Source organism: Psittacula echo (assembly GCF_963264785.1).
Source record: "Psittacula echo genome assembly, chromosome: 13".
Taxonomy (NCBI): domain Eukaryota; kingdom Metazoa; phylum Chordata; class Aves; order Psittaciformes; family Psittacidae; genus Psittacula; species Psittacula echo.
Genome location: NC_137749.1, coordinates 7,451,921 through 7,468,284, shown reverse-complemented (window position 1 = coordinate 7,468,284; position 16,364 = coordinate 7,451,921). Strand labels below are relative to the sequence as shown.

Below are 16,364 nucleotides of genomic sequence, written 5' to 3'. Positions count from 1 at the left end.
ACAAGAGACACATTGAAGTGCTGGAGTGTGTCCAAAGAAGAGCAACGAAGCTGGTGAAGGGTCTGGAGAAAAAGTCTTATGAGGAATGGCTGAGGGAACTGGGGTTATTTAGCCTGCAGAAAAGGAGGCTCAGGGGGAACCTCAAAGCTCTCTACAACTACCTGAAAGGAGGCTGTGTCTCTTCTCTCAAGTAACAAGCAATAGGACAATAGGAAATGGCCTCAAGTTGTGCCAGAGGAGGTTTAGATTGGATATTTGGAAAAATTTCTTCACTGAAAGGGCTGCCCAGAGAATCAGTTGAGTCATCATCCCTGGAGGTATTCAAAAGATGTGTAGATGTGGTGTTCAGCAATATGGTTTAGTGGTGGACTTGGCAGTGCTGGATTAAGAGTTGGACTTAATGATCTTAAATATCTTTTCCAACCTAAGCAATTCCATGATTCTATGATTGTTTTGACTAAACACAGAAATGCACACCAAGAAGCTGTCGCTGCTGTCACTTCTTCCAACCCTGCTCTCTCTCCCTGGAGCCACCTTGTAATTTGTTGCAGTTGCACAAATGATCTCTCTGTGTTAAAGAGTTCAAAGGAAACAGTCATCCAAAAAACATCTTGATACTCCACCACCTTAAAAGGCACTTCTCCTGTGAAGTTTTGAAAACAGGCTCCAAAGCCTCAGAATAAGATTCCCAATGTAACACATAAAGCCTTATGACTTCTTAACAAAGCAAAACTAAAACATATTCCATTTCAGCTAAAGGTAATTATTTTTTTCAGGAACTGTCTATCACCAGTGGAGACAGGGTGTAGAAGACAAACATCCAATGGCTAGTGTTGGCTGAGACAGCACAATCTGCCATCTAGACCTGCATGGAGAGGGGTTAGAGCACAGAGTTGCACAAGACAACCAAGAATTTATGTCCTGCAACACTTCTGACTGATTCACTGCAGGACCACAGGTAAGTCACACTTTATCTGAGCCTGTTTCTTCAGTGGAAAATACTGATAATGGTGTTTATTCAATCTCCTAACAGATTTTGGATAAAACATCCTCACAAATAACTTCTGTGTGCTATCTGTACTCCGGGAATGATCATGAAATGCTAGGTCATCTCCTTCATAGGAGGACACACTCTCTGTCTTACAGATCTTAAATGTAATGTTTGCAGTAAATACAAACTACCACTTCATGCACACTACCTTATGTGTAACATTTGGTAGGCTTTGTAGGGAAGAAACTACAGCTTAGTCCTTGTAGACAGCCTATCTCCTGGAGAAAACCACCCATGAGAGCTTGTGGGCTCACAGCCCAGAGGCCGTAGCATGGGCAAAGCAGAGGAGGTGCAAGTGATGCAATCAGATAAAAAGAGAGATGGGAAAAAGTAGCAAGGTGCAAGATCTGGAAAAGCAGGAAGAGAAACATTTCACAAAAAGGTGGAGACTAAAAATGGACAAGGATGGGAGGGAGACCTTTTTGGTGGGATATACAATGTCTTTTTATGGTGACAAGCTGAATAACCACAATACAAGAAATTCTACTTAAACTTCACCTTCTCCTGGTAGGGTGAGGTTATCTAAGGATTCACAGAGGGGGAAAGTGACTGCAGTCACTCAGTAATCAGGATATGAGTGTCCATAATAGACAGTGACATGTAAAACACACTGGTCACTTCAGCCACCTTTGTGGAGATTAATAAAAAGAACAGACACTTTGAAATCATTGTTGGTTATCAAAGGTTACTCTGCAGTTTTATCCTCACTACGATACCCTTAACTCAGTTTATATATAAATGGGATCCTTTTCAATTTTAGGCTAATGTTCTTTTATATTTATAATATTCAGGATAGCTACACAAGCTTGATTACCTTTAAAACACTTATCATGATTCCATTTAAAAATACATGAATCTCATTTAAAGGTGACTTGTCCCTATCTTCTAGTATTTATGGACAAGGACATATGGGGCTGATTTCTCTCACTATTAAGCAGCACGTCTGAGGCTTAAATCATTTAAATTATTCATTGACAGCAATCGGGCTACTCATGCAAACTCCCACTTACAATAAGGAGTCCCAGTGACAGGACCAGTCAAGTGGATGAAGATGGCTGAGCACACTTTGGGATGCACTGAGCATCCACAGATACTGCTAACTTAGATTAGGGTGAGGGGTACTTTTGAAAATAGGGCCCCTTCTTCACCAATAAATATAATTTAACTGGGACTTTCAACGTGGTGATTCTGAATGATACTTTCTTCAAAAGTTACCAGGACTCATGTTCTTAGTGGTGACTGCTCATAGCTGAAGGAGTATGAGTGAGTGTGCACTGAGTACCATGACAAAACCCATGCCTGCTGCAACACATTTCTAGAACACTGTTTTACCTCTTCAGTGTTGGTTCCAGGTGTTCCTGACAGTGGCCAGACACAAGGGGGACATCTCTGCAGAACCTGGGCTATGAAAGCTTTCACTAAGAGCAAAACTGACTCTAAGCAAACGAAGAAAAGCATCTCCAAGCAGCAGAAACTGCCCATCTCTACTATGAGTACTACTGTTCCAGCAACACTGAAATCTGAGACAGGAGATGGATAAATCAACTGCACTACTGAGCCCGGACTACAACAATCCAAGTGACAAAGGCTGCAAACATTTAAAACTCTGCTATAAAGAGACTTTCCAGCCTACCAGAGATTACTCTGCTTTCTCACCACCCCCACAGGTGGAAGACCTTAAGCTAAGCATTAGTGTGTTTTTCATCAGTGGGCTCAGAGTGAGTGAACAGGAACCATCCTTCATGGAAAAACAAGTTATGGTTATTATTTGCAACATTTTCTTTTTAATTAAAAAGCCATGTTTCTTGCTGTCTTCAGAATGAGCCCAAGGAACATTTGTAATCAATTTCAGGTTACTTTAGATTGTACCTAATGCAGCTGATTTCACAGCTACGTGGTCAAATTACTGGTTTTCTGCACAACTTAATCATTATCAAGGTACCAGCAGACAGCAAGTGTCACCAACAGCTAGTGGTTACAATGCATTTTAGGAAAACATGATCTAGATCTTGGAAGAAGAAATTCCCATATTTCAGCCAGATCTTCCCTGCCCAGCCCCACCACCGAGCCCCAGCATGTCCCGGACTTTGTCCCTGTATGTGGTCTTGATGGTAAAGATTCTGTTTTGTTTCTTTTCCCCTAAGAAAGGCAGAAAGGTTAGTAAGTCTTTAAACTCTCAGTTCTTAAGGCTGTTAATATTTCACATTGCCAGCAGGGAAAGGAATTAAAACTGCCAGTAGCTATCCAGATAGATTTTAAAATCCCCTTCCCTCCCCCTTCTCTCTGCCTCCCTCAGCTTCAGAGGATATTTTCCCCGCAAATTGGTTTTAAATTAAGGAAGGTGATGAAGGCAATGTGCCGTCTCAGCATTTTCCCAGGTGCACTTAATCTAATTTCATTAAGGAGATCAGGACAGATGATCGCTACAGTCAAAACATTAAGTCTGTCCATTTTTGTATAAAAAAACCATTAAGTCTGTCAAAGTGTCGGCGGGTGGGCTGTTTATTATTGGAGATGAAGGCGCGCTTTGCTTCCCCAATAAACTGTCAGGAGTAGTAAACCACAAATTAAGTCAGCTGCTGCCACAGATTTAGGCAAAGATCTCCAACTCATTTTGACACAGGTGTGTGAAAGGCCAAGGAAATAGAGGCTGTAGGTCGGGCTGTATGCTTTGGAAACCAAAGGCTTTTGTGTGTGTGTGTGTGTGAGATGCTTCAATCTGACCCATCGAAGAGTGGAAGACTGGGCATCAGTGGATAGGATCAAGCAGAACTGCTGATGCTAATGACACTCTGGACACAGTGCTGATGGGAGAGTGCAATGGTGTGTACCACAGAGCCCAAACCACAGAGTCTATCTTTGCTTTAACCTGCACTCATCCTGCCCAGACTCATCATCTTGTCTTTATGCAGGGAGTGGGAGAGATGGGAGGAAGCCAGCCTACACCATGGAAAATGCCTGGCTCAACCCTGGGCAGATCCAGAGCTGAAGGTTCACGGGTGAATGAAAGACAAAGACTTTTGCTTGCTGCTGGGGAAGAAGTGCATGGAGCCAGTGTGTCTGTACCACAGCCAGCACTAGAACCAAGGGGTGACCCTGCAGGGAGCAGAGGGAGACTTATTTACACAGTTATTTCGATCTCTCTCGCTTTGAGTTTTCTCTGTTTGAGAAGTACCTCACTTGGTTTGTGCATGTGTAAAGCCAGGACTCTGGCTCTGGGGAACTCTGTCCCCAGAGGGTGTACAGCAAAGGCTGGGCAGCACCACCTGAAACTTCTCCCTTGACTCAGGGTGCCATGGCAAGCCCCTTACTGATTTTGTAGACAAAAGCAGCAGTTGATAAGCAGCTGATAAGTGAAAACAGCAGCTGATAAGTGTTAGGAGACTCACTTAGGCAAAGGAATACCCATTTCAATCATGATGCTTTGGATAAGGGTGAATTCCCAAGCAAGGTCAGGCAGACATTACTTCCAGTCTTTACTACTGATTCAAATGTTGTTGCTGCCTCATGCATATCTGGAAAATTCCCGCAGTAAAACCTAGTCTGGGTTTTACTGCAAATTGGACCCAGAAGCAAGAACTGTTGGAATGCTACAAAACCCAAAGCTGATTCTTGGGCCATCCTCGAGTTGTATCCTTTATGCCTGCATAGAACACACAGCGCTGAATACTATGCTTTTCTGTTTTATTTAACCTGGTAAAACAATTTTGGAATACAGTGATGAGAAACTTTGCAAGCTAAATGAGGGCCTGCAATTGCAGCTATTGGAGTATGTGTTCTCCAAAATTCCCATCTTCTTGGCATCTTCATAGTTAATTAAATCATTCAATGTAATTAATGGAATTGCTTAACTCAACTGCCAATTCCCATCACCCGCCTGTTCTATCTGATCATCTTCCAAGGAGTTACTGCCATTGCACAGGTAGCCCTTCAGATTTATGACTACATTACAACTGATGTGGGCAGAAGCTGTACAAGACTGCTCTCTTCCCTATTGCCTCAGATCTTAAAAGTTTCTTCAGAAGGTCCATGGTAAGATAAGAAAAGGCTCATGAACTGGAGTAGGGAGAGGTTAAATAATAGAGAAAGCAAACAGGGACATTGTGACTGCCAGCGACAGAACTGGTATTATCCTGTCTTGCCCAAGACCTCTCCATAAGATCTCTTCAGTCCTTTTATGTGAGTTAATGATGGAGTTTTGTCAGCAAACTAGAAGGCTCTTCTCATTGCTTGCTCTGAATTTTTTTCCCTACATTTTCAAGAATGAATATGGACACCACAGCCTGTGATGACTCAGCTTGTCACATACAGACTAACGTACTTAAAATCTGAGGGTTTGTCTGCATAAAAGAAAAACTAAATCTCAGTAGGAGGGGAGAACATTGGTGCTGAATCTTTGAGTCTAATCTGTTCTATTGCATTCTTGCTTGACTCAAATAAAAAGATCAAGAAAGGCCATTATTACTAATACTTTTCCTGGGGTTGCAGACTCTTTTCTTGGGAAGGACAACTTGGAGGGCTCCTTTCCCTCTGGAAGGGCTTACAGGGCCTAACTCAGTTGCCCCAGGTCTCAGTGGGAACCTTTGCATCTGCTCCATGCACATGGTGGGTGCAACAATGGAAGCTGAGGGAATGCCAAGCCTCTTCCCCCTCTGGCATTTCCTAAAGAGCAACTGAGTGAACTGGGTGTTCAGTGGGCTTGCAGGATTCAATTTCCCTGGTAAAACTGCTCATGGAGAATGATGACATAAAAGAAAATTACTGAGTAATGAATTTTTGTCCTCCTGTACTGCCAACAACATCATGTTTGCCTGTTTATAGCACCCGAATGTTTCAAGGGCTACAAGGTTATTCTAAATTCAATATTTTCATGTTGTTTAAAAAGCAGATCTGTTTAATAACAACATGCAGCTCACCTGTCGAACTTTCTTCCATTAAGAGAACTAACCACCTCTACCCAGTTATTATTATATGGGAGTCAGATTTCTCACTGATTCTCACTCCCTATCACTTGGGTTTTAGTCTGTAAGGATTAAACCTTAGACAAAACACAAATTCTGTGCATCTATGTGCATGCACACGTGTATATGGTATACTACTGCATGCTGCTAAGCCTGAAACACAGCCCAGGCACATGCTTCTGCAACTCCATTCAGCGTTGCTCTCCATAAGCAAGAGCATACTATGGTTAAAGGACCACTTAAATACTGTCTGAAAACCCAGCTGGGAAGTAACCGGCAAATGGAGGCTTCTTGTTGTTAGTCACAGCTGAAAACTGTCATAGATTGAAGAGTAATGCTAACAGAAGTGCAAATACTGCCATGTGAAAGCCCACAGTTCAATTCCATGTTTGATCTTTCCCTTCTGCTGCAACTAGTAAGAATTGGGATTGCTGGAAAAGTACCAAGTTTCATTTCTCAGAGAAAGGGACAATCTAAAGATGAACAAAACCAATTTGTGGACCTTGGCTTGGGTAGGCTTCAAAAATAGCAAACAGCAGATTACCTGAGGTGGGAACTAAACTTTCAGCCTCACAGAAACGACAGACAGATGGAACCCACTTTTTCCATCACTAGGATAAAATATGAGGCACAGGGACAAAGAAGCCTCCAGCAATAATGGCCCACATGGACTTCAAATGAGTGGCACTGCGGGGTCCAGGGACTGAAGGCTTATTCCAGCATCATGAAACAACACACTGATGTTGTACTGGTGCATTGACAAATGAGGCCATGAAAGCAGGAGTGTAAAGATGCAACAAAACACATGGAAATTTGGATTTGATGTAGGATCTTTGGGAACAGACACTGTGCAGTTTGGCTTTCTCTCTCCCACTGAATTGCATCTCAACCTCCAAAGTCTTTCATAATCCCCTTCTCTGGATCTCACCAGCTATACGACACAGCTCTTTCCTCTCTGGGCTTCAGCAGCTCCTGTCTCCTCTGTTCCTGCCTCTGCAACCGCTGCTGTAATTCTGAGCACTGTTAAGACCGTCTTCCTTGAGCTTTTTCATCTGGTGTCATGCGGCTTTATATTATTTCTGGGTAATCTCCTACACAAACACATACACAGAGTGACCGCTGCTACTACAGCGACTCCTGTATTTCTCTTCATTATTACATCCCCTTCTCCTGCTGCCTAAACTATGAGTTTTCCTGTGGGCTTGTAAACACCCTTTCAAGGTTAACACAGCTGAAACAGAAGTGATAATTTCATCCCCCACATCTTCCACACAGTTTACTCTCCTCATTGCTTCCACTCTTATCACTTCCACCTCTCACTCAAGCCCATAGTTCTCAGCACTCTCTTTGACTCACACCACTCCCAACATCTTGACATCCAACCTATGTTTAAGTCCCGTATATCCTCTTTCCTTATGACAGAATGAGCATCCTCTGTTCATGCATACAACTGAGTTCTTGGTCAAGCTTTCACTACTCCACCCTCCATTTACCATTTTATCCTCTCCTATGGTGATGGCAGATGTAACTGTTGTCCTTGCGCCAAGGAAAAAGCTGCTGCAAGATCATTTTCCTAGTCCATGGCTTTGCTCCCTACGCAGCTTCCCACTTCTCAAATTGCAAACTATCATTCTCCATGTTCTGACTTTTTCACAGCTTACCTCTGCTTCCCAACACTGACAGTATGGATGTAAACTCTCATCTCTCACTAGTCTGACTTGATCTCTCCCTTGTTAAACTTTCAAATAAGCACCTCCACGCAGCAGCAGGGGAACCCAGTCTGTGGTGGAGCGATCACAGCCCTACTATGCTCTCCTAGGTATTAAGGGCTAAATCTCTACTGCTCATGCAGTGCTGCAAGCTTCCAGGCACCTACTGGGACTCAGAAATTAGCACAGCAAACGACAGCATAGCAAGGCTGAATTCACACAGCTGCAAGCAGAGCCTAATAAACTCACTGTGCTGGTGCAGAAAGTAGTGGGATAATACTGTTTTAGACACCCAACTTCAAAACTTTTTTCTTCCATCTTGGATATAGCTAAAAAACTCCCATAAACTACAGAACAAATATACAGAAAACACTGATTCAACTCAGAAATACAGCATCATTTTTTGTACATCTCACTTAGCAGCACATAAATGAAGGAATGCCTGATATCTAACCCCTGATTTGGAGACTCACACAGCGGGGCCATGTAATTAAGCTGACAACCCACAATCCGGCACACAGCAGACAGAAGTCCAAGACTGAAGGAACATGAACACTGAATTACTTTTAAAGAAAGCAACAGACTTTTTTCTCCAATGCAATCTTGAACACTGTTATTAAAGAAATGAGAGCAACATTTTGGAGTAACGAGCAGAGATTACTCATTCCCTTGTTTTACACAAGTTGACTTTCGGCTTTCTGCAGAACACCATTTAACAGGGCACATTACCAAGCTGCTAGCCACTTTTCACAGTGATGCTAAAGCAGGTAAGAGACAATAAGTGGAACTGTTGATGGTTTATATTACTCTATTATGTTAATGTTCACTAAAGTATGCCATAAGCTCTCTCATTACATGTGTATAAACCAATTCTCTGTGGTGTTATTCCTGTGCTAAATGCTATAACTACATAAATCTTGAATTAATGGAGACTTTATAGTTCCTGAAAATGAAGGGTAATTGCTATCTGTTAATGCTGTTGTTGCTATTAAAGGAAGTATATATTTTCAGTAACAATGTTTATGGACCGTGAGCCTCACATCACAGCTATCGCACAGTGCAGAGACAGTGTAATACGATTACCAGACTAACTCCCTTTCTCTCCCTCCTCCCTCACAAAAAGCACAGTATCATTTCCACAGCTTCCACAAACTATTCTTCAATCCTCCTAACAGCAGCAGAGTCCAAACTGACGTCGTTCAATGAATATACAGTAAAGGAAACAGGATTTGCATTTCCATTTCTGGGAACGCATGACTTGCTAAGTTTCTCGCTTGGTTAAACGGCTGGACAGCTCACTTTATTAGTTTGGTATCTCAAACAGTTGGAGAAGCGCGTGGTGACAGAATGATAGGTGTGAGAACGTATCATCCCACTTACTTCCTTTGAGATTTCAGCAGTGATGCAGAAGTGAAAGGCTATACTTGGCCAGAGACAGCTCTCAGAAAGTAGATGGGATGGACAAGTCCCCAGCCTTGAGCTGCTCTTCTCTGATTATTAAAACCAGCAGCACACTGGTTGGAAATGCCCTCACAATCTGCTGTGAAACTCCGCCTTGCACTGAAGTAACGGCTCCTCAATTTGGACAGACCCTACGCACAACTGACTTGCTCAATTACTTTTCTCCCCTGGAGTCCTGCACAACACTGCACAAGTTAAAAACCAAAACCATCATGAGTGTGTGTATATTTTTCAATGCAGTGAAGGTAAAGCCTTAATTTTACTCTATGTTTTAAAACATCAAGAACTCCAATAGCCTGTATAGGAATGAACTAAATGAATAGTGGATAATTGGTCGTATAGTATAGAGAGAGAAGTAGGAGGTAGAAAATTTCAGTTTTGCTTCACTGACTCAATTTGTACTTGCACATGAACTTCTTTTTTTGTCTGCTTTCCTCATGAGTTACAAACAGACGACAGTGATCCGCTGTTCATGACTAACAAAAAATGTTATGCAAATCAGAAGTACATTAGTAATTCCTGCCCTGCCCTTCATTAGTGCCAGTGTGTAGGTGTACCTAGAGAAAGATGCTTCTTGCTGACCATGCAGGAAAGCAAGGTTGTTCCACAGTGCTGTGAAATGAAGCCAACCCTACATGTCATTCGGGAAGCCTGATGCTGGGCTAGACCAGGGCTGAATAACCCATCTGGCTGTAATAGCCAGAGAACATTATTACAAGATACATTTTGCCAACACATGGAAGTGGGAAAAAGCACTCAGGTAATCCCTCGGGACATTCACACCAATACTTTTATAGCTCCTTTTGCATCAGCCAGGTTAAGTTTTAGACAAATACTGAATGTCCTTCCAGTGGAAGGAGCCAGGTTGCCCTTGTGTTCCCCAACTGGAAGGCAATGTTGCATTTACATTATCCCCATGAAAGGCTTGAAGTCTCTTAACTTCAGCCTTGGTGAGCTTACACGCATGTGCGCATGTTTTTGCTGACAGGAAAAGCAACCCTACCTAATTCCAGAGACCTGTTAAACAGAACCAATGACATGTCCCATGTCTCTACAGATCAGGAAACAGAGAGAAAGATGATCTCGTCCTGCTCTCCTTACGGAGAAAATAAATGTTATTATTAAGGTGGAGTCTCCTTAAGGAGAAGGTAGCTGGGAAATATGTGAGCCTAGAAGGTCAAATTACAGTTATAGATATGTAAAGAAATGCCATATTAATGGTAAGGAACACTGTAATAGCCTTTCATTGCTGTAAAGGACAGTAAGGTACCAGCCAAACACAATGCAGCTTCCTCTGAAGGTAACCTCAGATCCCACATTCTGAAAGCTAATCAATGTTGTTCAGATTTCAATTTCTTCTCTACAAGGTGAAGTCAAACGTAATCTAACAAACGTCAGTCTCAGATGTAATGCCGCTAGCTGGGTCTACCAATGTAATTTAGATAATCATTAATAGCATAGCTGTATAATAAAACTACATGTCACTTACAACTTCATCTGGGGTTTGACTGGCAGATCTTTAAACAGTTTTCTAAGTGATTGCTTTTACTTTCTTTGATTGGGCAGTCTAAGAAATGTTTTAACCCCATAGTATCTAAGCTTTTAGGAAATCATTTTTCACCCTCACCATCAGCTCTGCTGCTATGTAACCTTGTGAGAAACAGAACTCAGGGAGCAGGGGTGGTTTCAGGGAGTGACTTTATACATAAATAAAATAAAAATAAAAAAAATAAAATAAAACAAAACATGCACAGTATTTTTCACTCAACATATACGATTTAAGTGTTTCTCTTCAATCAAGCTTTCATCTCGGAACTCAGCTTATGCCATACTCCAGGGATATCTGGTGTCTGATGGGATTTTAGAAGCAGCAGCTGAAAAAACCTTAATGCTTCCCAAACTGGAACAATATTAAAACAAAAACAAAAAAAAAAAAAAGACTTAACCAGAGGAAGCTTTTAGTGTAGTCTCTTGAACTCACGGTAACCTCCAATGTATGTACGGCTGCAGCCAAGTGTGCTGCCAAGGACAGAGGGCTCTCTGAAGTCAGCCTTTACTTTTGTAATGCTGATCCGGTAGAAACCTTTGTGCCACAGCTTCTCATGAATGAATGCAAGAGACTGGATAGCCAAAATATGATAAAAGTTTGATGAAGATCTAACCTGAGACTGCCAAGTTTGATCTGCCAGAAGAGAAGTCAGCAAGGGATACTCAAGTCTTTCATACATTTGATGCTTAAAAGCACGGTGCAACTGTTGCTACATAGTGGGACTTCTCTACCTTGCAAAGGTGAAACAAGGAATCCCTATAGAAAACCACACAACTACAGCCTTTCAATGACCAACCTCTATATCCAACAGGTCAGGGAAATCACTGCTCTGTGATAAATATGCATGCAACATGATAAAACACTCCTTGACAGTTACCTTACTGCCTTTGAGGGCAGGTACCAGTTGTCCCATCTTCTAAGCTGATTACAAAATTGACATCTTCAAGGTTACTATACATAAAATACGTGCTCCTGACAAGTTATGGGAGGAGACTTCCTCTGAAACAGCACTAAACATTATGAGCTGGGTCTCACCAAGTACTCACATACTAATCCAGAAAGACTATTATGTTAATGGGAGTTCCTCTCCTGTAAACAGAAGCTAGTGAAGATCACACACTGCCAGATCCAATGTTTTTTCATTCAATTTAAATTTGACATGAAGACTGGAGGAAAAATATCATTTTCAAATTCATCCTTCTTTTGACTATGAGGGAATTTCCAAACTAGTAAAGCACATGAGAGAAGAAAATTCAGTCTTACCTTATCGTCAATATCACTCTCGCTGTCACACTGTGGATTAGAGAGAGAAAAAAAGATTTTGATAAACACCTTTATGTATAGGGATCTGTTGCATCATCCTCTTAAATCTTTAGCATAGCTGTTTATGATGTTCTCAGTTCGATAAAACACACTTTTGATGTCTGCAGTAATGCCTTTTAGATTGCTAGCATAAACCAGACAAAGCCAGATTCTCCCTTCTTATACAAAAATATGGAATACTCTTAATTGGATAGGGAAAGTGAACTTTAAACAAAAAAGACTATCAGTGATGCATTACAGTAACGACTGTAATGAATACCACAACAAAAAGCATGCCTTTTTATCATCTCAAACTGTGGAATATATAGTAACACTTTTGCATTGCTTCACCTTGATAAGCACTTTGTCATCTAACAAGGAAACTGTGAAACTGGCAATCAATTTCTAATTTAATGAGTGGTAACAAGAATAGTAATTAAAATACATCATAAATTCTGATACATTTTTTAGTTTGAATGAGATCATGATCCCAGGAGGAAGTGTTTACTTAAAGAGTTTTGGAGTGTAATCTCTTACAGCCTCTGAAAATGAAATGCTCGATTTTCACAGCACAAATGATAACTTGAGCATTGAACATATCAGGACAGGCGCATCTTGTTGGCTAGAGCTGAGAAAGATTCATAATGGGCAACAGAAATAAATCTCTTGGTGTCTCTTGCACTGACAGGGAGTAGCCAGTGTATTTTGAAGGCTTTTGTGCCCAATCATAGAATCATAGAATAGTTAGGGTTGGAAAGGACCTTAAGATCATCTAGTTCCAACCCCCCTGCCATGGGCAGGGACACGGGAATTTTCTCCTTCAGCCACCCACTGATAGGGATGGATGGTGCATGGCTTTCCATAACTGGCAGCACCCTATTGAGTCGCTTGCTTCAACAAGAGGGGACTCTGCAAGCTAGAAATGACAAGCTACAAATGTGAAAATGGTCCACAAGGATGCACATGCTTTGGTTTCATGAATGTAAAAGAAGGAATAGCTTGGTCATTTTGTTGAGATCCTGCTCCTCAGAGCAGGAAGGGGAAATGTTCCTGTCACATCCTTTTATCCTAAATTACAAAGCAGAAATTTCAGCTGTTCCATTCTTAGTTTTCTGCGGATTTTTGAGAGATTATTTAATCTCCTCTTCTATTTGGCACATGAAATGATTGACCCCAAGCACTTAAACAACCTTTTAAATTCTCTGAAACATACCAAGCATGTGAAGAACCATGATACAGTGAAGGGGGTCTCCCATGGTGATTCTGCAATGAGACTGCTCAGTTTCCCAACTAACTCCTTATTTCTATTTAACTGCAGGGAAAATGCTTGGTTTAAGGCACCTGGTTTTCTACAGTCTTGACTAAGCAGAACTCTTTTTCTTTCAAAATTAAACCATTTCACACTGCCCCACCTGGTCCACAGCATGTTTCTGCACAAAGAAATCCAACTGTTTATATCCGCACACAGACCTAATCGTATTTGTAACCATTTGGGAAAAAAGAAGCAGAACTGGAAGAAATGACAGGAAGGCAGACACTCTTCTGCAGGGGCTGTGGAGCCCTCAAATTAGACATTCAGACCAACAGTAATACCAGTCCTGACAAATCACCATCAGCAGCCTTTTGCTCACTCTCCCAACCCCATGCCACGTAACCACCAACAATTAGAAATCTCTGCTCTGGGCCTGGAATGGGACTAAATGAACATCACCACTGAGACACGCTGAAGCAGGTTTGATGGGCAAAGGCTGCTCCAGTACCTGCTGCATTTGTGCTGGCTCAAGACAGTGCTAATTTATGCTGACGAAGCAACACATTCATCAAAACCAAGGTGGGGGGCAGGGGAAGATGCAGGCACAGCAATACACTTGTTATTATTTACAGGCTCCAGCAAACGCTGGCTGACTCAAGGGAAACCTTTCACCTCCACCCGGGGGGCTCAAATCAAGTCAGAGTGCTGCAGGGACTGTGCATCCCCCCAGATTACGAGCATAATTGAGTGGGTCACAAAGACCACGTTATTTTACCCTTTAAACTGGTCTATGCTAAAGTATCCTAAGTCACCATTTTAATCATGGTGCTCATTCAAGCTGCACACTGCTATTTTAGAGGCAGGATATTTGGATAATGTGATTCAACCTGCACAGTTCAGACTAAGGCATGTTACCGGGGAATTACACCTATCACAAAACAGCATAAAACTTAAGTTAGTATACTCAGACCTGTGTTGCTTAAAATTGTACGCTTAGGCAATGCGAGTTTTAATGCTTACAGGGACTTAAAGAATGATACACTGAGGTAATAAAAACCGCAAATAAATTAAATTCAGAAATACACTGACCAGAAAACATTCAAAATTATCATTAAAACTCAAGACACTTTTGCCTATGAGCCCTGGTTTAATAAAACCGCAGTACTGTAACCCTTAATCAGTTTGAGATTAAAAATATTTGAGAGCAAATGTAAACAATTTTGGGGAACTTTATTATTCAAATAAAATGCAGTATTTCAGTCTTGCTCTCTGGTTTTGTAACAATACTTGTCTTCCTATTTCTTACAGCATTGTAATATTTAAATACAAAGAGCACAGGCTTTTTCTTGCTGAAACCAGATTTGACCTCAAAAATTAACATAACGAGTATAAAACCCTACTACAGATGGTTTGCATTACTAAAAGGTGCAGAATTGCTTTATTTAGATGCCTAATTTTGCTTTGTACCAATACACAACTTTGTCTCATGTAGGTAAGTGGAAGATGCAAAAAGCCAGTGAACCATCAAATCCACATGCTAAATTTCATAAACAGGCATACGAATGAAGCAAACATCTGCTCTCTGAGGATGCATTTTTCCCCATGCAGGATCTGTAAATAGTCCATAATTAATTGTTTTTAAAATGGAAAGGACAGCAAAGAATTTTGTTTCATTTTAGCTTACATCTTCCTTACTTTAATCATGCCTGCATCAGTCTTGCAACTGAAGAAGCCAGCGGGGCTGTGGACGCAGATCCACATGTGAATGCAGCTCTGTGTGGACACGGAGCCTGCCGTGCAGCTGCGGCTGCAACATGGGTGCTTTGAAAACGTATTTCTGACAGCAAGTTGCATAATTTCCTGTTTGCTGTATGAAAGAGCTGTCCTCTCACACCTCTCCAAGCTGTGCAGTGCTTATGCACACAAAATATCCTCATATCAATTCCCACCACGTGGCTTTTAAACCACCAAAATACCACATCTTAATCCATGTGAACGAAGTCCCAGTCTGACCCAAAAGCAGTCTACATGATGAGAGATGTTGGGGAAGAATTAACACACCATTATTTATAACATTTGGAGTTCCACTTAACATACAGCATCCTGGAAAATGGAGAGCTTGAGACTCATGGCTGCCAACCCATGCTCATCCCCCACCGACTCCTGAAGAAAATATAGACAGCTTTGGTGGAAAACCTCCCAAGCTTCGTAATTCACTTAGGTTTTCTTCTTTTTGTTTTAAAGGAACAGAGTCCCACATTCACCTTGAGAAACAGGAACTCACGGGCTGCTGAACACGCCAAAAAAAAAACAACTACAGCAAAACTAAACCCTCCTGGAGAGACCTGTGAACACCAGAACCGCTGCTGACCCCTTCCCTTTGGGAGGGGGTGTTAAAACCCACCATTTCACTGTTCTGTTTCAGTTTCTGTGGTAACAGCCCTCAGTCTCCACACACCCGCTCTTCTCCAGCCTCCTCGCCCCTGCAAAGCCCTGGGTCAACAAAGAGAGACCGAGGCTGGTGTTGCGTGGCTGGGATGTTTAAACGAATAATGAAGCCATAGGAGAAACTTTTGGGTTGACCCAGAGGGTTTTCTGTGTCTTAAAAGACAACTTATTCTGGTCTGGTGAGGAGGAGGCCGGTGGTGCTCCCTGTGAAGGCCACTGCCTCCCACACAGCTGTTGTGAAGGGACAAAAGCTCTTGTCAAAACAAAAAAGTTAAAGAAAATGTGGAGAATGGCAACTGTTGACAGCTACAGGGGCTCATTGAAAGACAAAAGCTTCAATTACCTGGATTTTTCTAAAGGCCTGTTAACACTCCTGGTCTATAAGCGAAACTGTAAACAGCCATTGTGCCGGGTTCATAAAGGCTCCTAAAAGGATTATTCACTGGGCTGTGCCAATTGCCTCTCAATTCCACCAGGAATGTTTGCAAAGCCGACCCCTAATTGTGCTGCTTTCTGGAAACAATTTCTTGCAGTGACAGATTCCGGTCAGAAAAAAGCCTCCCGTGAGGTAAAGTTAAGCAGAAACAACACGTAATTCAGGTGGAATTGGCTCAGTGAGCTGTGCAAAGGC

General features: G+C 41.8%; 1 protein-coding gene across 1 annotated transcript in view; it reads right to left on the bottom strand.

Annotated features, from left to right (window-relative positions):
* FBRSL1 (fibrosin like 1) overlaps positions 1-16,364 on the bottom strand; it is a gene marked incomplete at its 5' end in the record, with an annotated part of 531,620 nt that overhangs the window by 166,587 nt on the left and 348,669 nt on the right. The window contains one exon of the mRNA XM_080629043.1: positions 11,995-12,024. Coding sequence (XP_080485169.1) covers positions 11,995-12,024 — 30 coding nt within the window. The remainder of the gene's footprint in view (positions 1-11,994; positions 12,025-16,364) is intronic.